General features: G+C 49.2%; 1 protein-coding gene across 2 annotated transcripts in view; it reads right to left on the bottom strand.

Moving 5' to 3' along the window:
* Positions 1-3,729: 3,729 nt before the first annotated feature.
* DNAI2 (dynein axonemal intermediate chain 2) overlaps positions 3,730-27,738 on the bottom strand; it is a 32,316-nt gene continuing 8,307 nt past the window's right edge. For both annotated transcript variants that reach the window (XM_049861429.1, XM_049861430.1), the window contains 10 exons: positions 25,784-25,905; positions 23,557-23,699; positions 22,474-22,587; positions 16,264-16,403; positions 14,490-14,612; positions 9,767-9,990; positions 7,783-7,918; positions 7,013-7,159; positions 5,776-6,003; positions 3,730-4,599 (listed from right to left, as the gene is read on the bottom strand). In XM_049861429.1, coding sequence (XP_049717386.1) covers positions 4,513-4,599; positions 5,776-6,003; positions 7,013-7,159; positions 7,783-7,918; positions 9,767-9,990; positions 14,490-14,612; positions 16,264-16,403; positions 22,474-22,587; positions 23,557-23,699; positions 25,784-25,905 — 1,464 coding nt within the window. In that variant the 3' untranslated portion in view covers positions 3,730-4,512. The remainder of the gene's footprint in view (positions 4,600-5,775; positions 6,004-7,012; positions 7,160-7,782; positions 7,919-9,766; positions 9,991-14,489; positions 14,613-16,263; positions 16,404-22,473; positions 22,588-23,556; positions 23,700-25,783; positions 25,906-27,738) is intronic.

Below are 27,738 nucleotides of genomic sequence, written 5' to 3'. Positions count from 1 at the left end.
CTCCTGGGTCTCTGGCTCTGGGAAGCAGGGCAGAGCCAGGAGGGGACCCCAGAGTTGACCTTGGTAAGTGGGGCTTGTCACTTTTCCTTTACCTCCCTCTGGGGCCAGGGTATCCTCCTTCAGAGTCCTGCTCTGAGGCCCATGAGTGCCTGGATACCACTCTGAGGGGAATAGAATACTGGGGCAGACCCTCCCAGTAGCCTGTTGGGCTGTCATCATTTTAAGCTGAAACATCAGAGGTTAAGTGGTACATGTATTAATCAAGTCGGCTGAGTGGGCAAGGTCAGACAGGAGGGGGGCAGTCTCACTCCGGGTGTGCGACACTTGGACTTCAGTGTGCTGTGGTCTGGCCGCTGCTCTCCCCACTTTCCAACTCTGCTTGGGTGTGTCCCTGCACCCAGACTGGATCTCGCATTCCACATTCCACACCCACGAGGATGGTTTACCCAGCAGCCTCTGGTTGGTGATGACGTGTCACCGTTTTGTCTGGTTCCCTTTTGGAGGAGAATAAGCAACAGCTTCCTGGTGAGGCAGGTGGGTGAGGTAAGTGGGTAAGGCAGGTGGATGAGGTGAGTGGGTAAGGCAGGTGAAGGTCATTGGTCACAAGGACAAAGCTGCATCGAGCACTGTGTCCATCCTCGGAGCTTCAGCCAGCCGCCCCTTGTCCAGCGGCATCTGTGGGGCTCTTGTCTTTTCTCCCACGGCCCATTCCTCAAATGCCATTGCAGCACAATGGGGTTCTCTGTACCCACGGCAAAGGGTCTGCAGATGGCTCACCTTTCCAGGCCCAAGCAAAAGGCCAAAATTCTAGTACAGCCAAAGAATGTTCTCCCTTGGGGCTCACTGTCCCAGATCTCACTGAGGGGTCCATCCCTGTGCCCAGGCTAACACAATATGGAGCTGGACTTTCTCCTGGGGCGTTTTATCTGGATAGGCTTTTCTCCCTTGCTCGGCCTTGGCTCTATCGACCTTTTGAAAAAGATTATTGTGGTAAACTCTATAGAACTAAAATTTGCCCCTTTAACCATCTTTAAGTGTATAATTCAGTGACGTTGGTTACACTCATCACGTAGTGCAACCATCACCTCTCTTCATTTCCAAATGTTTCCCATCACTCCAAACAGAAATTCAGCACCCCTTAAGCAATAACTCCCCATTTTCCCAGCCCCTGGTTACCACTAATAAACTTTTGTCTCTATCCATTTGCCTAGATATTTCATGTAAGTGGGATCATACGGTACTTGTCCTTTTTGCCTACTGACATTTTGGGTGGGATAATTCTTGCAGTGGGGGGCCGAGGTGCACACTATCTGATATTGAGCAGTATCCCTAGCCTCTACCCACTAGAAGCCAGTAGCATCCCCCCACCCCTTGTGTCAGCCCAAAATATCTCCAGAGATTACCAAATGTACCCTTGGGGGCAAAATTACAGCCCTAAAAACAGTACCAGAGCCCCTCCCCTTCCTTGTATCCTTCATAGTGAGGGGCCTATCACAGGAGGGGGGCCCTGGGTGGTGCAAACGATTCACGCTCAACTGCTAACCGAATGGTTGGAGGTTCAAGTCCACCCAGAGGCATCTTGGAAGAAAAGCCTGGCAAGCTACTTCTAAAAACTCAGCCATTGAAAACGCCGTGGAGCACAGCTCTACTCTGACACTCATGGGATCATCACGAGTCAGAATCAAGTGGACGGCAAATGATTCCGGGGAATTTGCAGAACGGGATGCAGGTGCCCTCAGCCTGCTGCCCGGATGGCAATGCTGGGTGGCAAGTGGAACTGGCCTAGCACACTCCTCTTTCAGGGGCTGGAAACCCTGGGAGCATAGGGCGTATGGTTTTAAGCACTAGGGAGCTAGGGCTGAGGTCCCCAGTCTGCTACTAACGACCATTGGACTTGGATGTGCTGCTTTCTCTCTCTGTGCCTCACCTGCCTCATGTGTAGCATAGGGATGAAGGTGGGGATCTCATCCCTGGGGCCACTGCGAAGATGAAGTCCAGAATGCAGGGCCCAGAGAAAGCGCTCAATACATGTGAACCACAGTTATTGTTTTCTCAAGGTCTACTCAATGCTTTTTCCTTTGGACACTGTGATAGTTAATTTTATGTGTCAACTGGGCTATGGTTCCCATTTGTTTGGCCAAACACTAGTCTTGTTGCTGTTCCATAATGTAATCTAATGTAAAATGTAATGTCATTCCTTTCCATAATGTAATCTAATGTAACCAGTCACTCAGCTGAGAAAGGAGTTTCCCTAGGATGTGTTCTGCCTCCAGACTATAAATAGATATGCTGCACTCTTCCTGTCACCTGATCTATGAATGGACCTTGGCACATAAGCCTGCAGCAGTCTCCAGCCTGTCACCTGACCTATGGATTTTGGGACTTGGCAACCCCCCACAACTGTGTTAGCCAATTTCTTGAAGTAAATCCCTGTCCATCTATTTATCTATCCATCCACCCAACCATCCAACCACCCATCAGTTCATCCATCCATCCATCCACCCATCCACCCATCCACCCATGTGTGTTTCAAGAAATCAACTGACATATTGCATTGGGCAAAATCTGCTGCAAAAGACCTCTTTAAAGTGTTAAAAAGCAAAATGTCACTTTGAGGATTAAGGTGCACCTGATCCAAGCCATTGTATTTTCAGTTGCCTCATATGCATGGGAAAGCTGGACAATGAATAAGGGAGACTGAAGATGAATTGATACATTTCAATTATGGTTTGGCAGAGAAGGTTGAATATACCATGGATTGCCAGGATGAACAAATCTGTCCTGAAGGCAGTACAGCCAGACTGCTCCTTAGACAGCAGGATGGTGAGACTTGTCTCATACTCTGGCCAAGTTATCAGGAGGGACCAGTCCCTGGAGAAGGACATCATGCTTGTTAAAGTAGGTCAGCAAAAAAAAAAAAAAGGAAGACCCTCAATGAGATGAACTGACACAGTGGTTGCAACAATGGGCTCAGGCATAGCAATGATGGTGAGGATGGTGCAGGACTGGGCAGTGTTTCCTTCTGTTGTGCGCAGGGTCGCTATGAGTCCAAGCTGATTCAATGGCACCTAACAACAACAACAAATCTATGTGTGTGTATATCTCTCTCACTGGTTCTGTTTCTCTAGAGAATCCTCAGACAGGCACGAAGGTCAGCTGGCCCTGGGTCCCTCCCTAATAACATTCTTACATGGGCATTTTTCAAAGGGCATTTAGGCCCCCCGTCAGGATCACCTGACATCCATGGACTGATCAGGGTTCAGAGGACTTCTCCTGGTACAAAGTTGGCTCTGAGGCACCCTCTTGCCCTACCACTGTCTCCGGCCATGGTCACCAACTGCTCTGTGGCACATGGATTCAAGTGACACCAGGAGAGCCCACTACCCAGTGCCTGGCCCACAGTCAAAAGCTATGCAAGGCTTGGGAGTGAGCCCGCCTGGGCTCCTGTCCCCACTCTGCCCTTCACCAGCTTGATGACCTCCAGCACGTCCCTGCATCTCTCCCTGAACCTCTGCTTCCTCAGCTGTAAAGTAAGGATAAGAAGCCCTGGTGGCACAGGGGTTAAAGCGCTCAGCCGTTAACCTAAAAGTCAGTGGTTCTAACCTACCAGCTGGTCCTCTGGAGAAAGATGAAGTAGTCTGCTTCCACAAAGATTACAGTCTTAGAAACCCTACGGGGCAGTTCTCCTCCATCCCATAGGGTCACTGGGAGTCGGAATTGACTCGATGACAAGTGGTTTGGTTTGGTTTTTTAAAGTAAGGTTACTATGAGCACAGACCTTACAGGATGCTTTCAAGGCTGATGTCAAAAAACATGAGGTGCTCTGAGCACAGGACGCATAATGAGCACTAGCTGTTGGCATTGTGGTTGTTAATTTAATCTTACAAGAATAAGAAAATGGGAAGCTTGGAGCACACAAAAGTAGCCACACTCATTTCACCAATGGCTCTGACACAACGCTCAGACCTCCGACGTGGCTGTCTGCACAAGTGCCCAGCGGAGTGGCTTTGACAGATAAATTCTAAGTGGATGGACTTTCTTGGCTCCCGCCTTGTATGTGGATGGGAGAGTCACTCTGGCGGGAGGTGAAGGACCCCCTCAGTCTTTCCAACGCCTTGCAATGGCTAAGACAAGCCCCACTGAGGCTGTGCAAGCTTGTGAAGGAAGACGATTGTCAAGGAATCAAAGAAGACATCCAGGGCCAGGCTGGGAGGTGAAGTGGCCTCAGGGCTGGTGTTCATGGTGGCGAAGGCTGACAGGGACCAGATCTGGGAGAAACCCTGCCTCTTCCCTTCCTCTAAGGGGCCGCCTGGGACTCCCCCAGTAAGTCAGTGTGGGCCAGTGATTTGCAAGGGTGGGAGCAGGCCAGGTTCCCCGGTGGCCCCCCAGCCCTCCCTTACACAGTGATGCTTTAAGGAGGAGCCCAGGCCCCCACTTGTGTGCCCTGGGCCATCCCCAGGGGTGGGAAGGGAAGGCACATGTGTTGTGGGGCTGCGGTTGAAGGCTGACCTTCTAGGCTGGGGTCTCCTCCTCACCCCTTTCTTCCTCGCCCTCCATCTCTTGGTCCAACATCTCCTCCTCCTCCTCCAGATTTCGTTTCTATCAAGAGAAGACATCACGGCCATGCTGGTGGGGGGCAGGCCTTTCCCTGGGATGTTAACCCCGCGAGCACACCAGCAGCTAACCCGTTGCTACGCTTCCTGCAGATAGTGCTGACAGCGCTGGGCTGGCAACGGCCTCTGTGTGCTCAGAGGGTGCTGGAGGGGGTATGGCAGACTGGGGGACAAGTCCTGCTTCTGCTGCTTGCTGACTGGGCCACCTTGGGCTAGCTCCTTCCTGAGTCCCAGCACCTCAGCTGTAAGGCTGGCCTGACACCTGGCATGGCTGAGACTAAGATCAGAAATAATAGGCTTCAGGGCCCAACACAGGAAACATGTACCCTGCACAGTCACACATGGCCCCTCGCTTGGAAGGACCCCAGGCTTGGTTTAATGCTCTGCTATTTCCGTCTTGAAATTGTTCATAATTTTTTTTAATAAGGCCCCCCCCAGTCTCATTTTGTACTAGGCCCTGCTAATTCTGTGGCCAGCCCTGCTCACAAGGAGAGATACTGGCGTACGCTTGCTTGTTCTTTTCCTTTCCATGCTGTTTTTTTGCTTGTCACATCTTGGCATCATGTCTGCGGGCCCCTAAAGGCAATGGCCCATCCCGACACTGTCCTTTCTTTCTCTGTTCCCTGGTACAAGAGGGTCTGGGAGGCAGGCAGACACCATCTTTGTAGCTCAATCTTCTCATTTTCCAGATGGAAAACTAAAGAACCAAGAAGCTAAGTGACCAGCCCAGGTGATAAGCTACAAGCTGGGGCCACGGGCAGATGAGTTAAATCAAGTCACATCCCTGACACCAGGCTTAGGGGAGCTAGGACAACACACCCCATGGCGTTCTGGGGACCTCAAAGCTTGCTCATACCCAATAGCTCACTTATCCCCAAAATCCTCACTCAGTAGGTCAGCGTGCATGTTCCAGGTTTGCCTTGGGGAGGTAACTGCCCTCGAGGAGGCTAAAGTCTGTTTGGAGACTTAAGCTCCCGCTGGAGGATTGCAACAATTTTTCCCATTTGCCAGATGGACAAATTAAGGTCCACCCTGCAAGGTTTGAGCAAGGCTCAAGGCGTTCCTGGAAGTGAGCAAGCAGAGCGGAGCCCAGGAGCCACGGCTCCCTACCCCCAGCCCAACAGTCCCTGCTGTGGCCCAACGGTCCCTGCTGTGACCCTACAGGCTTCTGCTTCTTCTTCATAGCATCCTTCTCCTTCCTCTTCAGCTCCGAGAAGATGACCTCGAAGAACTCCTCCTCAGCCTTGGTGACCAGCCCCTCCAGGTCTGTGGCAGTCTCCTCCTCCCTCAGCTCCTCCTCCTTGCCCTCAGCCTTGCCCTTCTCTTTCAGCCGCATCTCCCGGTGCCTGGCCTCCAGGATCTTCTCCCTTCGGGTCTCACGTTCAAATACCTGGGCATACAACGACAGAGAGGCCAATGGGGAAAGAGGCGGGGCAGCCTATGGCTACTGGCATGGTGGCCAGGCTGGGCTTTTACTGAGTGCTCCTTGCTCCACTCAAGGCAACCTCTGAAGAGGTCGGTGTTTAGGGCTGATATCGGGGTTAGAAGGCAGAAGGAGCCAGGCGCCAGGTTTCCCAATTCCGAGGAGCTCCAAGTACATAGATGCAGGGTAAAGAATGCTCTTTGGAGCTGGGCAACATGGCGGCCCTGGGCCCACAGAAAGACCAGCTCAATGGAGAGACTAATCCCAGGCAGGGCCAGGAGGCTCTCTTCAGGACACCTCAGCCCCCCAGTGCCCCGGCTGCAAGGTGGCCCCCAGTGCCCAAGCTGCAAAGTGTTTCCTTCCATTGGTTTTCTACTGAGATTCTACTAAGCTTTCATTTGAAAGCTTATATATGTGTGTGTGTGTGTACATAGATGCATATATGTGTGTTGTGTGTGTGTGTACCTATAGATGTGTATAAATAAAAAAAAAACTCATTGCCATCAGTTGATTCCGACTCATAGCGACCCTATAGGTCAGAGTAGAGCTGCCCCATAGGGTTTCCAGTGAGAGGCTGGTGGATTCAAACTGCCAACTTTTTGGTTAGCAGTCGAGCTCTTAACCACTGCACCACCAGGGCTCCATACATATATATACGTTTTTTCTTTATGTGTATATACATATGTAGAGAGTTTGAAATGAGACAAACTGACCTAGTCAAACCACTATATTTACAGCTGGAAAACTGAAGCCCAGAGAAGTAAAGAGACTTGCCCCAGGTCACCCAGCCACACAGTGGCTGAGCGAAGACCCATTCAGACACTACAACCACTTACAACACTCATTCCAGGACACCATGCTGCCTCCCCAAAAATGCTCATCCATGTCCCTGGGGGCAGGTGGGAAGGGCTGTGGGTTTTCTCTAACTGGCCACCTGCCATGGGGCTAGGTCAGACACGAGCAGGTGGGACCTTACGGAAGACGCTATGTTCTTCTCATTCCTCTGGAGGGTGGCGAGCCCGTGCGAGACCTCCAGCAGGGTGGTTGTCCCCAGCCGGGAGCCACAGGCAATGAGGCACCCGTTGTCCTGCACCCGGAGGCAGAAGAGGGCTTCATCACATACCTGTTAGAGAGGCCAGGCCAACCCAGGTAGAGAAGGAAAGGAAAGTCACATTTGTCTAATTAACTGACCTCTGGGGAATCTTAGCCAAGCTGCCCTGTTCAGACACCCTCAGGGACTCCCCATGACCCACAGGAGGAAGGTCAAATGTTGAGATTGCGGGTCAAGATCCTTCTCCATCAGCCTCACCTCCCACCAGCCCCACACTCCTCCTGAGGTTCCCACATGCACGCCTGCCATGGCCCCATGCCAGCGCATCCAGGTCTAGCTCAGGTCTCAGGATAGATTCAAACTTAAAGAGTCAGACATGGGGGTCCCACTTCCAGGGTTTCTGAAGAAACAGGCCTGGGGGGTGGGGGAGGGTGCGCATCTGCTTTTTAATTTTTTTTTTTTTTATGTTTCCCCCAGGTGATTCTCACTTTCCTAGGGACACTCTCTTCCAAAGGCCAAGTGGTAGTTAGCCAGCATGAGACTTCCCAGAGAGACCCTCAAACTCAAAGACACACCCAAACCCATGCATGGATGTGTGTGCTCCTGCCCCCAAGAACACGCCCCTACCCAGAGTCCTCACATCAGAGGGGCCCCAGCTAACTGAAGGCCTGGGTGAACCGGAGAGTGGACATGACCTTCAGGGTGAGGGCTGGGTCACACTGCTTGAACACAAAGTCCCAGATGTCCAGGGTTCCATCCATCTTGGTGGTGAAGAAAACTGCCGGCCTTGAGGGGCTCCAGGCGCCATCGGTGAGGTAAGCCATGTGGTACCTGTGGGCAGTTAGGCACCACCCGTCAGGGGCCACTGTGGGTCGGGGGAAAGAGAGGCTGCTTACCCAGAGTTCTGCTCTCTCAGCACCCCAGACCCCAGGATCTCTGAGCCTGAAGAAGCAGGACACTCTTCCTTGTGTCTGATTTCTGCCATCAAAGCCTCACCTGCCTAACCACTCGTGGGCTGCATTTTAAAGGACTCTAGGGTGGTTGTCCCTCAGGCTGGCTAGCCACTGGTGTTTCTGCACAGCTGGAGTCCCTGGGTGGTACAAACAGTTAATGCTCTCAACTGAAAGGTTGGTAGTTCAGGATCATCCAAAGGTGCCTCGGAACAAAGTCCTGGCGATCTGTTTCTAAAAATCAGCCACTGAAAACCCTACAGAGCACACACGGGGTTACCATGAGTCAGTGCGAGTCAACAGCGACTGGTCATGGTTAGCTCCTGGGAACAGGCAGCTGTTGCTAGCTCTGGGCCCGGTCCCCCCAGCTCTGGCTCGGCTGAAACGAGTCAGAGGACGGACATGCCCAGAAAAGTTCACAACATTGATTAGGAGAGTGTTATACTTTCTTCTTGGTTTAATCCAGATTTTCCAAAATTTCTGCAGTAAACGTGGAATATTTTAAATAAACACACAAGGTGGAGACTGCGATTTTATGCATCCCCCATAGCAGTACAATCACAGCTGGGCCTGTGGTGGCCATGCCAGAGACTCCATTTCTCAGCCTCCTTTGCAGCCAAAGTGGGAGAGGAGATCAAGACACATGGAACGTTCTAGAGATTTTTTTAGTTACAGGCTGCAGGGTTTTCAGGTCTCTCTAAATGAGTGAGCCATGTAGGTAAGAGGAAGGGATGGCCCAGGGTAGGTATGCTAGATAAACTGCAGGATACCCATTAAATTTCATTTCCAAACAACGAATAATGTTTTAGTGTAGGTATGTCCCAAATATTGCACGGGAAATACTTACACTAAGAAATCATTCATCGTTTGCACAAAATTCAAATTTATCTTGGCATCCTGTATTTTTCGCTGCTGTTGCTATTAGGGAAACCCTGGTGGCATAGTGGTTAAGTGCTATGGCTGCTAACCAAAGGGCTGGCAGTTCGAATCCTCCAGGCGCTCCTTGGAAACTCAATGGGGCAGTTCTACTCTGTCCTATAGGGTCACTATGAGTCGGGATCGACTCAACGGCACTGGGTTTGGTTCTTTTGGTTTGGTTCCTGTTAGGGAAACCCTGGTAGCATAGTGGTTAAGAGCTACTATGGCTGCTAACCAAAAGGTCAGCAGTTCGAATCCACCAGGCACTCCTTGGGAACTCTATGGTGCGGTTCTACTCTGTCCTATAGGGTCGCTACGAGTCAGAATCGACTTGACGGCAGTGGGTTTGGTTTGCTTTGGTTGCTGTTAGGTGCAGTGGAGTTGGTACCTGCTAAATCTGTTAAACTCTAGGCAGGGGGAGGCCGGGGGAGGGCCTGGGCTCCGGAACACAGGCTCACCCGCTCCCCCTAAGGGCGAGTTCTGAGAAAGGCCCAGGGAGAGGGTGCTTCGCCCAACACCCATGCCTTCTCTCCTTTAGCGCATCCTGGCAGCCAGCAGGTGCCTGCAGAGTCCAAGCCATGTCAGAAAGGCTCCAAAAGTTTTGGGGAAGGGCTCCACTTCCACTCAGAACCTCCACGCAGGAGATATTACTTTGCCAAGTGATTAACTGAATCAAGCCACTTGGTACCACAAGCTCTGGCGGACCAGTGGAAAACAGCAGGGGTGATTTTCTGTTTTATGATGGACTCCTGGGCCCAGCTGGTCCCTTCCACCCCTCCATCCCTTTCCTGTCCCCAACTTCTGCACTTACTTGGTCCACATGATGGATGACTCCCGGCTGTCTTCAGACCAGATGCGGGCCGTCCAGTCCCCGACGGTAAGGAAGTTCTTTGGGTAGAAGGGGTTTCTCTGCAGGGCGTAGATGGGGCCGTGGTGGCCAGAGAAGGTGCACACAATCTTCTCGGCGGGCGTCTTGCCCTTGCGGTTGCAGGAGATGACAACGCCCTGCTCTGTCCCCACCATGAATTTGGTTGGCTGTGCGGGGGGGGGCACGGGGGTGGAAGGTCCCATGAAACAATGGCGGCTCAGGGCTCTGATGGCGTGGAGAGCAGCCTGCTCCAAGGGGTATGCAGGTGTTGGAAGGGCCTCCAGTAAAAGTCTTTGCTCAGGCTGTGCCCCCTCCTAGAGAGCTGTCCTCCCTGCCCCCACCTCAACAGACCCCTCCCTTCTCTAGAACCCACTCAAGAACCACGTGCTGACTCTTCTAGGCCCTGGTGAGGCTCATCATCAGTCCGCTCCATGGAGCATAATTGTCTCCACTAAGCAATTTGCCATAAAGATCACCAACACTTGTTTTTATTTATAGAGAACATAAACAAGGCCCAGAGAGGGGACAACCCCGCGTGTGTCAGAGTAGAGCTGTGCTCCACAGGGTTTTCAGTGGCTGATTTTTTGGAAGTAGGTCACCAGGCCTTTCTTCTGAGGCACCCCTGGGTGGACTCAAACCTCCAACCTTTCAACTCTTGGGCTAGCACATCAACCGTTTGCACCACCCAGGGGCTCCTTTGACCAGATCATTCCAAAGATCGGTAGAGCCTTATCTGACAAGACAGTGGCACTGATGATGTTGTTATTTTTGTTAGTTGATTTCAAGTCGGCTCCAATTCATGGTGACCCTGCCTGGTCCTGTACCATCCTCAAAACCGTTGTTAGCGTTTGTGCCCATTGTTGTGGCTCTTGTGTGATTCCATCATATGGAGGGTTTCCTTCCTTTTTGCTGACCCGCTACTTTACCAACCATGATGTCCTTTTCCAGTGGTTGGTCTTTCCTGATTGGCCTTTTGGATTGGTGTCCAAAGTAAGCGAGCCAAGGTCTTGTTGTCCTTGCTTCTAAGCACCGTTCTTGTTGTATTTCTTCTAAGACTGATTTGTCTGTTATTTTGGCAACCCACGGTAAATTCAATATTCTCCACCAACACCACAATCCGAATGCATCAATTCTTCTGTCTTCCAGCACCAACCATAGCACTGTCTAAATTACATGTCCCCGCCCAGTGGTAACTCGGAGCAGGTGTCTACCCAGCACCCAGAAAATGACCTGCCAGCAGGTGCTTCGCCTCCCCTGCTGGTGGAGGAGGCTTATCTTACTTGATTTTGTAGCCCAGTAGCTGGCATACAATTGTTGCTCAATATGTGTGTGTGGATTGCATGAATGAAGGAAGGTCTCCTGACCACTGACCCAGAGCTCCCGCCAGGCCTCTGAGCACAACCCCCTCCATCATGCAATGCCATGCCTTGTTCACTGTTCCCCCTCTTAACCTCCAGGTCAGACCATACGTCTACATGGCAGGACCCACCATGGCCAAAACAAAAGGACCTGGTCAGCTTGGGAAGGGAGGGGCTGTACTGAGTGGGCAGAGGGGGTGGGAGAGGCCTTTGCAGGCAGGCTGAGGTGTCCCCTATGGGTGACAAGCCCACCCCTACAGAGCTCCCTGATTAGAGACTGTCATGAGTTGAATTCTGTTCTCCAAAAAGATATGTTGGAGTCCTAACTCCCCAACACCCCCATCAGTGAATGAGGCCTTATTTGGAAATAGAATCTTTGCAGATGTAACTAAGGTATTGTTGTTGTTGTTAGGTGCAGTGGGGTCGGCTCCCACTCATAGTGACCTTGTGTAACAGAATGAAACACTGCCCGGTCCTGCGCCATCCTCACAAACGTTATGTTTGAGCCCATTGTTGCAGCCACAATGCCAATCAACCTCATAGAGGATCTCCCCTAAATTTGTAGGTGGGGCCATGGTGGCCAGAGAAGGTGCACACGATCTTCTCAGCAGGCGTCTTGCCCTTGTGGTTGCAGGAGATGACCATGACCCGCTCTGTGCCCACCATGAATTTGGTGGGCTGTTGAGGCGGGGATACAAGGGTGGAAAGTCCCATGAAACAATGGTGGCTTGGGGCTTCGGTGGTGTGGAGAACAGCCTGCTCTGAGGGGTCCGCAGGCTCTGGAAGAGCCCTCGGTAAGAGCCTCTGCTCATGCTGTGCCCCTCCTAGACAGCTGTCTCTAGGGCCGGTCCTAGTCCAATGTGACTGGTGTCCTTAGGAGAAGAGACACAGAGATGCACAGATGGAAGACACGCATGTGAAAATGGAGCCCATGGGAGTGATGGTGCCATAAGCCAAGGTACACCTTTGGGGCACCAGAAGCTGGGAGAGACAAGGATGGATCTTCCTCTAGGGCCTTCAGAGGGAGCATGACCCTGCTAACACCTTGACTTTCAGACTTCTGGCCTCCAGGACTGAGAGAAAATAAATTTCTGTCGCTTTCAATGCCCCTGCCTCTGCCCCCTGCCAGCTTATGGTACTTTGTGTCCAGCAGCTCTAGGACATGATTATAGAGGCCATCCCAACACAGCTCAGACAGGCGGGACAGGCTGGCTGTTCACTCACTGTTTTTTTCTCTGGCTAGGCATCAGAGGGGAACAGACTGCCTCCCCAGGGATGCTCTTGCCCACCACCCCCAGCTGTCCCCGTAAGCACGGCCAAAGCTGCTGGCTTCCACCAGGAAGAAGGAAACAGCCTTATCTAGCTCTATCCTGGCTGGTTCAAGAGATTAGGAAGGGGCATCAGATGCAGTTGCTGCCACCAGGGGGAGCAAGAGGGCTCTGAAAACGCAGTGCCTAAGACAGGCTCTAAGGAGCCCCAGCCGCACGGTGGTTAAGGGCCAACTGAAAGGTTCGAACCCAACTGGAGAAAGATGTGGCAGTCTCCTTCCATAAAGATTACAGCCTAGGAAACCCTATGAGGCAATTTTACTCTGTCCTATAGGGTCTCTATGAGTCAGAATCAACTCAACAACAATGGATTTAAAAAAAAAAAAATTTTTTTTTTTTTAGCGGGATATTAATCTGGCCCATTCCATTTCAAACTCCTGCTGAGAATTTGCATTTTTACATAAGAATCACCTGGGGATCTTGTTAAAATGTAGATTCTGATTCAGTATATCTGGGAGTAGAAATGCAAATTCTCAGCAGTGGTTCAAACCGGAATAAACCAGTTCAAAGCTCGGGTTTTAGGATCTACTCTGAACAGGGGAGGGCCCACCGAGGCACCCCAAGGGGGCTTCGGAGTCAGAGCCCTGGACTTGAGCCCCAGCTTGACAACGTACTATGGCACGTGATTTAACCTCACTAAGACTTACTTTGTTTATCTGTCGAGCAGCGATGATAACATTACCTCACAAGATGGTTATGGCACATTACAGAAGCTTGACGCGTCACATGAGGTGTTGGACGTGTCCAGCACACAGGTTGCACTCAGTAAGAGACAGGCGTGGAGGAGGTGGGGGCTAGTGGTAGTGGGGTCCTTATCATGTAGCACCTGGTCTAGAAATTCTTGTGTCCAGGTTTTTCTGGGTCTTTCCCATCCCAGCCTCCATACCCGTGCTTTGTCCTCTTAACCCAGGGTTGGGGGTTAGTTAAACAATCCTCCCCCTCATCCCACCAACACTCAGCCCCAGCCTTGCGTGAGGACTCCCAGGGCAGGGAGGAGGCCAGAGCACCTCCTACCTCCCAGGGGCAGAGGGATGATGTCATGTGACCCCGAGGCAAACAAGTGACAACCCCAAGGGGGAAACCAGGCCTGGCTTCAGTGAGACATAACCAGGAACCAGTCCGAGTCAAGAGCCATTTGGAAAAGTGGCTCTCTTGCTTTTTTATTGGGGGGGGGGTTTCATTTGCTGCTTCTAGAAGATTCTCTCCTCTGACACATTAGCATTACTTCTCAACTTTGAAATTTACAATTCCTTCGCAGATACTAAGTGCTGTAATTACGCTCTGGGTGTCCCAGGAGACTCCTCTGATATCATTTCTCTCTCCCAACACTCCTTCTTCCTCAAGAGAAGGTAAAATGACCAGCCCAGGGCCCCACGCCAGGTAGTGGCAGGGCATGGGCGGGAGATCAGGCCTTCTGATGTCGGTCCTGGGCACAGCTCTTCCCATAGAATGGAGCTGTTCTAGAACCTTGTCCTGGTCAAAGGAGTCCCTGGGCGGTGCAGACAGTTCATGTGCTAGCCTACTAATTGAAAGGTTGGAGGTTCGAGCCCACCTAAAGGTGCCTCACAAGAAAGGCCTGGTGATAATACTTCCAAAAAATCAGCCACTGAAAATCCTATGGAGCACAGTTCTACTCTGGCACACATGGGGTTGCCAAGAGTCAGCATCAACTCAGTGGCAACTGGTTTGCCCTGGTGAAAAGACTGCCTTCTGGGCAGCCCAGCTACTAGCCCAACAGTGACTTCTGTGAGAGAAAAGCCTTCCTTATTCAAGAAGCTCTGCTGCCCCCTGCTGGACAATTGTTGTAACGACCACACAGGTCTAGGACTACACAGAGAAGGGCGGTCCCTGGAACTGCCCAGTACACAGTGTAAGAAGCAATGGGCTACCAGAAACATATGATACACTGGCCACGGCCTGCCCTTAGCTCTGGCCACCCTGGCAATGGAGGTCAGGGGAAGGAGGAGAAAGGGCACTCACCAAGGTCGACTCGAACTCCAGGGAGATGGCGCCCAAGGCGTTTTCCAGCATCTCCTTTTTGCTGATGTCCATGATCAACACCTCAGTGGGCTCGCTTAGCTTGCGGATGTCCCACCACATGACCTGACGGGGGAGGTGGCGACATTGAGACATCGAGGTCCCGCGATTTCCCCAGCTTTTGCCTTTCCCACCCCTCTGCCTGTTGACACATGTTGAAGGAGCGCCTTCTCTGCGCCACCAGGGGCAGAAGGGCGCTGACGGAGCTCCCAGCCACTCCTGAGTGCAAACGCACTCTGAGAATGAGAACCGACACTCTGGTCCACAGTTACCAAACCTGGCTGATCACCAGAGTCACTGCTGAACTTCACAAAATCCAGTTGACTACCGAATGAAAACCGCCAGATGCAGGCTCAGGAATCCGTATTCTTAAAAGCTCCTCACAATATGGCAACCCATTGCCGTCATCAATTCCGACCCATAGTGACCCTACAGGGCAGTAGAACTGCCCCATAGGGTTTCCAAGGCTATAATCTTTACGGAAGCAGACTGCCACGTCTTGGAGTGGATGGTGGGTTCGAACCACCTACCCTTCTGTTAGTAGCCAAGCACTTAATCACTGTACCACCAGGGCTCCTTTGGAAATACATAGCAACATTAAAAATGCACATACAACTATGTTTAAATGTTGTCGTCTTTGTTGTTGGATGCTATCCAGCTGATTTTCAACTCATAGGGAGTACATGTGACAGAGCAGAACCGCCCCATCAGGTTTTGTAGGTTATAATCTTCACGAGAGCAAATCACCAAGTCCTTTCTCCCCGAAGAGCTACTGGGTAAATATGAGCCACCACCCTTTCCGTTAGCAGCCAAGCACTTAACCATTGAGCCACCAGGGCACCTAATGTTTAAGTGGTACCTTATTTTAATTTGTAATTCTTTAATTATGAGTGACATGGAGAGATTTTGAGAAATCTTTTGAAGGACTTTTGTTATTTGTATTTCTTTTTCTTTGAGCTTGTTATCTACCTTGCACATGTTTCTATGGGGCTGGTCATCTTTTTCTGATTGATATGCAAGAGCTATTTGTATATTAAGGAAATGGTCCTTTTGTCATTTGTGTTGCAAATATCTTTCCCAGTTTTTCATTAATTTTCGCCCTGTAAGAATCTGTGAATTATTTTATAATTAAATCTATCACTATTTTAAAAAGAAACCTGCACATACACTCTGACCCAGAAACCCCACTGCCAGGAGTATAGGCTATGGATGTACCTGCAGCGTATGCAATAATCTAGACAAATTTATTTGTTGCTACATTATAACAGCAAAAGATTAGCTTCTACTTAAATTAGGATACTCCCACATAATACAGTCTTTAACAGGCACGGGGCAGCTTTTTATGGAATATGAAATTGTCTCCCAAATATGTTAAATAAAAAACATCAAGTGCAGAACAGTGTGTAAGACACAAAAAGTGCAATGAAGAAGGCTATGTACTTGCATGTATATGCAGAAACTCTCTGCACACGTAAGAAACAATACCAGGGGCTGCCTCCAGGAAGGAGGACTGGGAGGCTTGGGGACAGAGGTGGGATGGAGACGTGTCACTGCCTACCCTTTTGAATCTTTTGGGTTTTGTTCCATGTGCATGTATTACCTGCTATTCAACTTAAAAAATAAAATGTCAAAGAGAAGATTCCCCCAGGCGATTCTGACGGTGGACCAGGGCACGCCTACTCCTCCCAGCCCCCTACGGCACCTGGCCAGGTAGTACCTGCCCGTCTGTGGAGGCTGAGAAGCACTCAGTACCCGTCTTCGACTGCAACCAGATGGTGCCGTACACAGGGTCCCGGTGGCTGAACTCGATGGTGGACAGCTCCGCCACCAGGCTGCCCTTCCGGGTGTCCCAGCAGGCTGGCGGGCAAGAAAATAAAGGGTGGTGAGAGGGGGCACGGGCTGCCTTCTGGGTGCAGAGAGCAGGGGACAGAAAGCTGATGTTTCCCTCGTTTTGGCAGGAACAAGGTTTTTCAGAATCACGACTCAGTTCAGGCCATCCTGAGATTTCTACCAGCTCTACCTATGGAGAGACTTCCAGAGCCCAAGCTCCATTCATTCTGTTGAGCCCCTACCACGTGTTGAGCGCCACTCTGGGCACTGGGGAGGCAGCTGGGAATAGGGCAGACACGGTCCCCAGGGAGGCGAGAGGGGGCCCCTCAAGCACAGCCTATGGTGTGATTGCTATTGTGGGGGACACCTGGGAGGGTGGTCAGGGAGGGCCTCCTGGAGGAAGTGACAGTGCTGGAAGACAGAGGAGTAGCGTCAGCGGAGTAAGCCGGGCAGAGAGGAGGGGAGAGTCTCCGCCAGCAGGAGAAAGCATGTGCAAAAGCCCCCGAAGGGGAGGACACCATGGCCAATCCCTCCTGCTGCACAGTTAAGTGCTCAGCTACTAACTGAGACATTAAACTTGTTACTGTAGTCAATTTCAACTCATAGCAACCCTACAGGATGGAGTAGAACTGCTCTATAGGGTTTCCAAAGAGCGGCTGGTGGATTCGAACTGCTGACCTATTGGTTAGCAGCTGTAGCTCTTAACCACTGTGCCAGAAGGACTCCTAAAAGGTTGAAAGGTCGGCAGTTCAAATCCACCTAGAGGTGCCTCCAAAGAAGGGCCTGGAGATCTACTTCCAAAAAGTCAGTCATTGAAAACCCTATGGAGCACAGTGCTACCGTGACACACATGGGGTCGCCACGAGTTGGAATCAACTCCATGGTGTCTGGTTTGGTTTTGGGTTCTCCATTTTGTCAAACCCATCTCCTCTTATCCTCTGCTCCTTTGCTGCCTCCTTAGGGAAAGAAACCCAGAGAGAGAGGGAGCTTTGCCCTTTACTCTGATCCTCTGTTAGCGCTTCACCTTTTCTGCTTTACCAATAAGTGAAGCTTATCTATTTTTTGTTCTGTTAGTGCTTTTTTTTCCCCCACCCCGTTACTCAGAGCTGTTTCTAGGAAAGCTGGTTTTGTGTAACAACAAAATATCCAGTTCATATATTTCCTTAATATTTCTCCAAGTGCAAGGCACTGGCCCCTGGACTAGCCTGGCCCAGAAATGCATTTTCTTTAGCCAAGCTTGCTCTGCTTGGGGAAAAGCCGTGCTTGAGGCTGGTCCCACTGGTCCCCTGATGCTCCTTCCCGGCCCTTTTCACAGGCAGCAGGTCTGAGCGGGCAGGAGAAGCCTCTGAAATGGGTTATGAATAATGAGTGAGGCGAGGCTCCTGAATAAATCACAGCAGTGTGGCTCCACTTCAGTCTTTTAGAGCCTTGGCACCCAGGTAATTTGGCAGAGAGATTTGTGGGGGCTCCTGTCTCTTCCATAACTCAGCAGCTCCCCTGGGGAAAGGGGTGGGTCTGAGAAGATGATCAGAAGCTTCCAGAAGGCTGAAGGCAGTGGCCATATAAGATTCCCAAGGAGAAGATTCCCAGCTGTTATGGATTGAATTGTGTCCCCCCAAAATAGGTGCTGTAAATCCTAACCCCAATACCTGTGGTTAGGAGCCCTGGTGGTACAGTGGTTGAGCACTCGTCTGCTAATTGGAAATGGTGGTTCGAACCCACCAGCCGCTTGTCGGGAGAAAGATGTGGCAATCGGCTTCCATAAAGATTTATAGCCTTGGAAACCCTGAGGGAGTTCTACTCTGTCCTATAGGGTCTCTATGAGTCTAAACCTACTCAGCAGGTTTTTTATACCTGTGGTTATAATCCCATTTGGGTGTGGTTTTCTTTGTTATGTTAATGAGTCAGTATTAGTGTAGGGTGTGTCTTAAATCCATCTTTTTTGAGGTATAAAAGAGCAGATTAGACAAGGAAGCAAGCAAGCAGAGATGGGGGAAGATAGATGTCATGCCACCTGGAGATCATTAAGGAGCCAAGGAATAGAAACTGAAGAGACAAGGATCTTTCCCCAGATCCCACAGAGAAAGAAAGCCTTCCCCTAGAGCTGGCGCCCTGAATTCAGGCTTCTAGTCTCCTAAACTGTGAGAAAATAAATTTCTGTTTGTTAAAGACACCCCCTGTGGTACTTCTGTTATAGCAGCACTAGAGAACTAAGACAATCTGCCATTCCTGCTCCACTCCCAAAGGCAAAAGGGGGGAGGAAAAGGGCATGTGAATGCGGGAAGGGTAGGTGACCCTTCTCATACCCAAAGCCAAGTCTGGCCTGGGGTGCAGTCAGGATAGGTTAGGCGTATGGTTACTCCAGGACTAGAGGTGAAGGACAAGCAAGGACTTTCGGAGCCGATGTGGGCAGGTTTCTTCCAAGCTCACTAAATCAAAACTAAGCCCGTTGTCCTCGAGTTGATTCCAACTCGTATTGACCCTATAGGACGGAATACAACTGCTCCATAGAGTTTCCAAGGACCACGTGGTGGATTCGAACTACCGACCTTTTGGTTAGCAGCCATAGCTCTTAACCACTACGCCATCCAAGCTCATTAGAGATCAAAAACAGCAGTTTTTTTGAGGCTAATGAGTGGGTGCTGACCAGACCAAGAGGGACCACCTGGGGGCTCAATGCTGACTGTGCCTCATGAGGCATGATGTTATCATGGCCATGTGGTGAGGCTGTTAAGAGCCCTGAGCCCTGGGGCTTTGATGGAGCTTCCTGGCTGGTGACAATGCACGGGAGAAGGTAGCACGTCCCTCTTCGGGACCTGGAAGTTTCACATTGTGACCTCTTCCAGGCCTCATTCTATGTATCTCTTCATTTTTTTTTTTTTTTAGTTATAATAAAGTTGAAGCCATAAAAAGAAAAAAAAAAAAAGAAAGTCATTTTTGGTGGAGCAAGGACATTTAAAAATTCTCTCTTCCATAAAAGCAATGAACTGGCAAAAACTGTCATAATCAATTTTTCAGACTCCAGAAGTTAGCCAAAGGCTTGCAGCCACCTGGGAAGCATGTATTCAAGAAAAAATAGCAGTTGTTGGTAAAAACAGTAAGCTTTGTGGCATTTTAACTTGCCCTCATCCTAACCCCCACTCTCCAGGTGTGTGGTAGCCTTGAGAAGTTACTGTTGTTAGATGCCATTGAGTTGGTTCCAACTCATAGTGACCCTGTGTACAACAGAACAAAACACTGCTTGGACTTGCACCATCCACACAATCATTGCTATGTTTGAGCCCACTGTTGCAGCCACTGTGTCTATCCTGTTGGGGGTCTTCCTCTTTACCAATGACCCTCGAAAAGTAACAGCCCACATTCCTGGTGAAAACCAGTAGCCTGGCAACCACCAAAGGGAGCAGAACAAGGCCAGGACTTTTTTAAAGTGTCATTCCCAGAGAACTGCCATTATTTGACCTACCTGGTGGTTCCTTGGAACATCCCACTTGCAAAATTATCTGTATTTGATTTGATTCAGAGCTCACCCAGTGCAAAAAGCCTTTTCATTGGGGATGATTGTCAAAAATAATTACAGGCAATTGATTACTTTTGTGGCTTCCTAAGGTAGTGGGTAATAGGTGGGGCAAACAAAAAGGTAATCAAGAAGCTTAAAAGGAAAATGTGGAGAATGAGATGTTCATACAGCTTTGAAAAGCTACTACATACTCCTGGGAATCTAAATGGCCATGTGCAGGGCTAGGGCTGTGCACATCAGCAAAGACCTCATAATGCCCTAAGTTCTCACCTCTAGCTGACCTTGAGACTCTTCACAGAGGCTAAGGCAAAGTTGTCAACTGCCTGGCTAAGTCTTTAAGCCACGTCCTGGCACACACATAGAACACCCCAGCAAATGCTGGAAGATCTACTGGCTCCAAATGTTTAAGGAAATCTCTGTCCCATCACTAAATGACCACCAAGCTAACCAAGCAGAGTCTTTAGTGGCCACACACGGCAAAGAATACAGACTTTATAGAATTAGTTCAGAAAATTCATTAAATAAACTAACAACAACAACACAACAAACAGCAACAACAACAAACCCTGGGGAAGAGTAAGGATCTGATTTATAGAGTTGCCACAGTACATATTTGAAATGTACAGTTTTCAACAGAAAATCATAAGACATGTCAAGAAACAAGAAGTATGACACATATGCAGGGGGAGAAAGTAATAAGTAGAAAAGTCCCTGAAAAATTATTAGACAAAGACTTTAAATCAGCTATTTTAAAATATTTTCAAAGAAATGGAGGGAACCACGACCAAAGAATTAAAGGAAAGTGTGGGAACAATGTCATACCAAATAGAGAATGCAATAAAGAAATGAAAATTACACAAAAAAAATCCAGCCAAACAAATAGAAGTTCTGGAGTTGAACAAGAACTGAAATAAAAAAGGAGCTCAACAATAGATTTGAGCAGGCAGAAGAATCAATGAACTTAAATATAAACCAATTGAGATTATCCATTTTGAGGAACAAAAGAAAAATAACAAAGGAAAAAGAGCAGAGCCTCAGAGACCTGTGGGACACCATCAAATGTACCAACATATGCATAATGGGAGTCTCAGACAGAGAGGTGAGAAAGGGGCAGAAAAATATTTCAAGAAATAATGACCAAAAGCTTCTCAATTTTTATGTAGAACATTGATCTACACATCTGTCATGGATTGGATTGTGTCCTCCCAAAATATGTGTCAACTTGGTTAGGCCATGATCCCCAGTATTGTGTGGTTGTCCTCCATTTTGTGATTTTCCTACATGTTGTAAATCATAATCTCTGCCTGTGGTTAAAGAGGACTAGGGCGGAATGTAACACCCTTGCTCTTGCTCTGGTCACATTCCTGATCCAATGTAAAGGGAGTTTCCCCAGGGTGTGACCTGTACCACTTTTTATCTCATGAGAGATAAGAGGAAAGGAAAGCAACCAGAGAGTGGGGACCTCAAACCACCAAGAAAACAGTGCTGGGAGCAGGGCGCATCCCTTGGACCTGGGGTCCCCGCACAGAGAAGCTCTCAGACCAAGGGAAGACTGATGACAAAGACCTTCCTCCAGAGCTGACAGAGAAAGCCTTCCCCTGAACCTGACACCCTGAGTTTGGGCTTGTAGCCTACCAGACTGTGAGAGAATAAATTTCTCTTTGTCAAAGCCACCCGTTTGTGGTATTTCTGTTATAGAAGCACTAGATCACTAAGACAACAACCAAGAAGCTCAATGAACTTCAAGTAGATATAAGGTGGTAAGATAGGATCACACAGTATGGCCCATAGCTACCAGCCTGTAACCTCTGGGCTACCTAAGTTTCTTCCTTTGGCATCCAAAGTCCTTTATGATCTGATCCCTACCCACCAGGCTAGGCCAACCTTCTGGAACTGTGCTGAGAGCGCACAGAGTCCAAACTCACCAGAATTTCTGGAATGAACCCTGACATTCCACGCCCTCTGCACCTCTCCACCTGGAGTGTCGTTTCCCTGTGTTCCTCCTTCAAACATCATTGCCTCCTCCATGAAGCCTTCCCAGGCTGCCCCCATGCCCTGCCAACTCCCCTTCCCCAGGGAGAGTTAGTGTCTTCCTCCCCATGCTCTACCTCTGTGCCTCCTAAGAGCCCTGTACTTCGGTACCTACTGCACTAAATGATAATTAAATCATGATTATCGGTTCCCTGAGACTGAGCTCCCTGAGGACAGGGACTGCCTCTTATCATCCCTTTACCTCTGGCCCCTGTTACCATGCCTTGCTCAAGAAGGGTGCTCAGTAGATGTTTGTTGACTTTATTTGAACTATTTTCTTTTTAACTTTTTATTTTGAACTGATTTTAGACTTACTTGAACTGCTCCAGCTGGAGGTGATGCTGAGGTATCAGTACAACCTCACTCTCTTGGGTGTCAGGAGTTGTTAGCCGTGGGAAATCCCTGCCTACTTTTCTACTTCCATCTCTGTCCCCGACCCAAGCCCATGCTGGCAGGTGACCCTGGTCCAGACGGCTGCAGGGTCTGGACTGCCTTAGAGCCCAGGAGGAGGCTGAGTGGTTTTCTGGCTAACTCCCGGTCGCTCCTTACCAATCTGCCCATTGTAGCAACCTCCCAGGAGGACGTGGGAGTCCTTGGGGTTGTACTCCAAGGTGACCAGGGGCGAAGATGGCCTCAAGGCAATTTCAGGTTTGTTGGGGTTTTCTATAAAGAAGAAAAAGAAAAATCCCACTAGGCCTGGAAAGATAAGGACAGGGTCAACAAGTTTAACCCTTTCTCTAGGCTGCAGCCTCTGGCCCCTGGTGACCAGAATCTAGCAGCCTTAGCCTTAGGGCTCTTCTAATGGTTTTATTTGATGATCACATTTGGGTGTGTGTGTGTGTGTGTGTATGTATGCTTTCATGATACTTCTAGTCCATTTCCCAGGTTTGGTTTGAAACAAGTTTTTGACCCTAAGGTTTTTACATAGTCATCTTTCCATTAACTCCTCCAAGCCAGTTTCTTCATCCGTATATCAGGATAATATAATGGTGAAGCCCACTCATGGGGTTGTTGTAAGAACTCAATAAACTTCTCCGTGTTTGGCACCTACACCTACTAACAGGCGAATGTCTACTAATAACAGCTAATGTTTTTTGTGATAATGGCGATGGCAAAGGGAAGTCTGAGTGTGAGATGCCACCATCACCTGGTACCTAGCCAGGGGCTGGCCCTCAGAGTGAGCCCTTCCATAAACTATGGTCTCTGCTCCCAAGGGCACCCATTGCCTCTGGTAGCCATTAACTATGGGGAAGTGTCAAGAAAGGTGGGACAAATGGGGTCCCCTGGCCCTCCCTCTAACGTCCCTTCTCAGTCTGCTGGGGACTCCTTCTGAGATGTTCTTCAGGGCCAAGAATTGGGATGCCATGGGTCTGGTCTTTAATGCCCTGACTAAGGATCTGGAAATGAAGGCAGTTTCCTACTTCTGATTTGGCTTTGCTGGGCTGCACCTGAACCCGGTCAAGGAGGGGAGAAGATAAATGGCTTCCTCCTCGGTCCCAGGCCTCTCCCTGTGAGGGACAGCTCTGTGAGTGCCTTCTATCCCTGCTTTCACCTCCTACTCCCTACTCTCCCTGGCTCCTTCCTGCCTATACCCTCAGCCCTCCCTGGCCAATGCGACCCCTCACTTCTCACCCATGTCCCAGATGTACGAATCAAAGCTCATGCCTACAGGTGCCCGCTGAAAATCCAAGCAAGAATATGCCACCGCCAACTTCCGGTTGCCATCGGGGTGCCAGGAGAGATGCGTGGCTGCCCGTTTGATTTCCTGGGGATCCCTTTAGGAGAGAACAAAAAGGGAAGCGGACTGAAGAGCAGCGCCCCCAAAGTCTATCTTTTTTTTGTTTTTTTAACTGCGGCACAAATATATATATATAAAAAAAATTGCCATTCCAAATTTCTGATTTACTGAATGTTTTCTTTTAAAAAGTCAAATATATTTAAGCAATCACATTCACTCAGAGAAATTTATTTTAAAAACAAAGTTCATAGGACTCCCATAAATAGAAAAACCAATCTCACCAGCCATAAATAAAAGGTAATGATAAAAATTAAAACAGTGGAACAGGAATATTAAATTTCTCCTGCTGAAAATTTTGAGCCCGGGATGTGATTTCCCACTGTTATTTACAAAAGGTGTTAAAGACCAGATAGACCCAAACTGAGACCTTCTCCTTGAAGGGAAGGAATGAATGAAAGGAGGAAAGGAAATAACTCTCTCACCACGGGATTCAACCACTTTGTTCCTCCCTGGGTGCACTCTTATGGTATAAAGAGCCAGGCTGGGGCTCAGGAGACAGAGTTTCACCCTTGGTTGGCCCCCATCTACCAACTGGCCCCCACCCATTGCATGCCTTTGAGCACCTCCCCTCCCTGGGCTCAGTTTCTTCACCCGTAAAGTGTGCAGCTTGGATGGGATGACTTCTAATATATCATACTGCTTGGATAACCCATGTACGAGGCCAGACCATTGCTGGGGGCAATGGAGGAAGGACAGCCCGGCCTCCCACGCCCTCTCCTGAACAACCTTTGCTGCCGGCCCTACCCTACCCTCTGCTTAGCACACCACAGTCACCCTGCACCAGAATGAGTCCTTTCACACTCAGTGGAGGATATCTGTGGGAAAACTTCCTGCTGGCAAACTTTCGTCTTTAGACGTTATTCCCAGGTACATGCCCATCAGTGTTGGACCACAGTCTTATTTGCCTGCAGTACTGCTGGGTCACAGGGGTGCCGTACTTTGTCCTGACTATATTGTTGTTGTCATTAGGTACCATTGAGTTGGCTCCAACTCACGGTGGCCCTATGCATAACAAATCATCGCCCAATCCTGTGCCATCCTCACAATAGTACGTATGTTTGAACTCATTATTGGAGCCACTGTGTCAATCCATCTCATTGAGGGTCTCCTATCTCGCTGACCCTCTACTTTACCAAGCATGATGTCCTTCTCCAGTGACTGGTCCCTCCTGATAACATGTGCAAAGTAAGCAAGATAAAGTCTTGCCATCTTTGCTTCGGAGTACTTCCTCTAAGGCTGATTTGTTCATCCTCCTAGTAGTCCATGGTGTATGCAATATTCTTCAACACTAGGATTCGAATGTGTCGATTCTTCTTTGGTCTTCCTTATTCATTGTCTAGCTTTCACATGCACATGAGGCAACTGAAAATATCAGAGCTTGGGTCAGGCATACCTTAGACATCAAAGTGGCGTCTTTGCTTTTGAACACTTTAAAGAGGTCTTTTGCAACAGATTTGTCCAAAGCAATATGTCATTTGATTTCTTGACTGCTGCTTTCATGGGCGTTGATTGAAATCTTCATAGAAATCCAAGTAGAATGAAATCCTTGACAACTTTGATTTCTTCACTGTCTATCACAATGTTGTATGTGGGCCCAGTTGTGACAATTTTCTCTATACTGCATGAATCAACACCAATTTCCTACACCGCTTTGCAAATTCCCTTAGTTTTTCCCCAGAGTCTGCCCTCCCCTTCCTTCAGCCAGACCCACCCCCAGGGTAAGGACTTCTCCACTGGGTTCTTAACACTCTGTCCCTTATCAGGGTCTTCGCACAGAGGGGATTGAACTCATGGCTCAGAGTAATCGGCAAGGAGTAGGTGGCTTTAGGAGCACCTGCCTACAGGAAAGGAGCCCTGGTGGTGCAGTGGTTAAGAGCTTGGCTGCTAACCAAATGTCAGCAGTTTGAATCTACCAGTTGCTCCTCGCTTGGAAACCCTCTGGGGCAGTTCTACTCTGTCCTATAGGGTCAGTATAGTCGGAATCGACTTGATGGCCATGGGTTTGGTTTTGGTCCACAGAGTGACAGAGTTGGCTAGACACCTGCCTGGCCTTTGAGGTACCTGAAAACATTGATAGTTTTAGCGGAAGGGGCCTCCTCTGTCACCTCCACCGGGTCCTCATCATCGAAGTACTCCTCATAGATGTCGATGGCATTGTTCTGCTTGATGCAGTGCTCCATGATCTGAGAAGAAGACACCAGTGATCTGAGCAGTAAAGAGAAGTCCTTCTAGACTGAGTAGGCCTGGGATGGAGTCTGGAAGGGGATGCCAAGAAGTATCTAGTGGGCTTTTCCCATCCTTCGAGCCCATGCATTCTCAGCAGGGATGCTCTCGCCCCCCAGAGGGTGAAAACTGGCTCTTACAGGGCAAAATCATATTATTCCTTTTATGTGTGAGGAGCCCTGGTGGCTCAGTGGTTAAGAGCTCTACTGCTAACCAAAAGATCAGCAGTTCGAATCTATCAGCCGCTCCTTGGAAACCTTATGGGGCAGTTCTACTCTGTCCTATATGGTCGTCATGAGTCAGAATCTACTTACCAGCGACGGGTTTTCTGAGGGAAGAACATACATACACACAGCATATAAACAGATATACAGTATACCTACGGCATTAAAATGTGTTTAAAAGTGTTTCTTCTTTAGTTTAAACTGAGAAGAAAACATTCTTTTGTGGTTATGAGAAGGGGGAAGGAGGGAGGGTGGGACAGGGTATTCACTAATTAGATAGTAGATAAGAACTACTTTAGGTGAAGGGAAAGACAGCACACAATACAGGGGAGGTCAGCACAATTGGACTAAACCAAAAGCAAAGAAGTTTCCTGAATAAACTGAATGCTTCGAAGGCCAGCATAGCAGGGACAGGGGTCTGGGGACCATGGTTTCAGGGGACATCTTAGTCAACTGGCATAATAAAATCTACTAAGAAAACATTCTGCATCCCACTTTGAAGAGTGGCGTCTGGGGTCTTAAACGCTAGCAAGCAGCCATCTAAGATGCATCAACTGGTCTCAACCCACCTGGATCAAAGGAGAATGAAGAACACCAAGGACACAAGGTGATTATGAGCCCAAGAGACAGAAAGGGCCACATGAACCAGAGACTACATCATCCTGAGACCAGAAGAACTAGATGGTGCCCGGCTACAACTGATGACTGCCCTGACAGGGAACACAATAGAGAACCCCTGAGGGAGCAGGAGAGCAATGGGAGGCAGACCCCAAATTCTCATAAGACGAGACTTAACAGTCTGACTGAGACTGGAAGGACCCCAGTGGCCATGGCCCCCAGACCTTCTGTTGGCCCAGGACAGGAACCATTCCCGAAGCCAACTCTTCAGACATGGATTGGACTGGACAATGGGTTGGAGAGGGATGCTGGTGAGGAGTGAGCTTCTTGAATCAGGTGGACACTTGAGACTATGTTGGCATCTCCTGCCTGGAGGGGAGATGAGAGGGTGGAGGGGGTTAGAAGCTGGTGAAATGGACACAAAAAGAGAGAGTGGAGGGAAAGAGTGGGCTGTCTTATTAGGGGGAGAGTAATTGGGAGTGTGTAGCAAGGTGTATATGGGTTTTTGTGTGAGAGACTGACTTGATTTGTAAACTTTCACTTAAAGCACAATAAAAATTATTTTAAAAAAAAAGTGTTTCTTCTTGAAAATCGATATTTTGTTGTTGTTGTGTTAGATGCTATCGAGTTGGTTCCAACTCATGGTAACCCCATGTGTTACACAGTAGAACTGCTCCGTAGGGTTTTTTGTTTTTTGACTGTAATCTTAATGGAAACAGATTGCCAGGCCTTTTCTTCTGCAGTACCACTGGGTGAGTTCAAACCGCCAACATTTAGGTTAGCGGTCAAGCATAAACTGTCTTTGCCACCTAAAGAACTTTATGGCATTAAAATTTTCATGGGGCAGAAAGAGGCAATTAGGAAGCAAGTATCTGAAAAGTAACTGGTTACTGTGCCCGGCAGACTAGACGTTCACTCCAAATTTGAATGAATGAATGAATGATCCCTATT

This window comes from Elephas maximus, chromosome 19 (genome assembly GCF_024166365.1).
Source record: "Elephas maximus indicus isolate mEleMax1 chromosome 19, mEleMax1 primary haplotype, whole genome shotgun sequence".
Lineage (NCBI taxonomy): Eukaryota > Metazoa > Chordata > Mammalia > Proboscidea > Elephantidae > Elephas > Elephas maximus.
The sequence above is the reverse complement of the archived record's forward strand: the minus strand, read 5'-3'. Positions and strand labels throughout refer to the sequence as shown.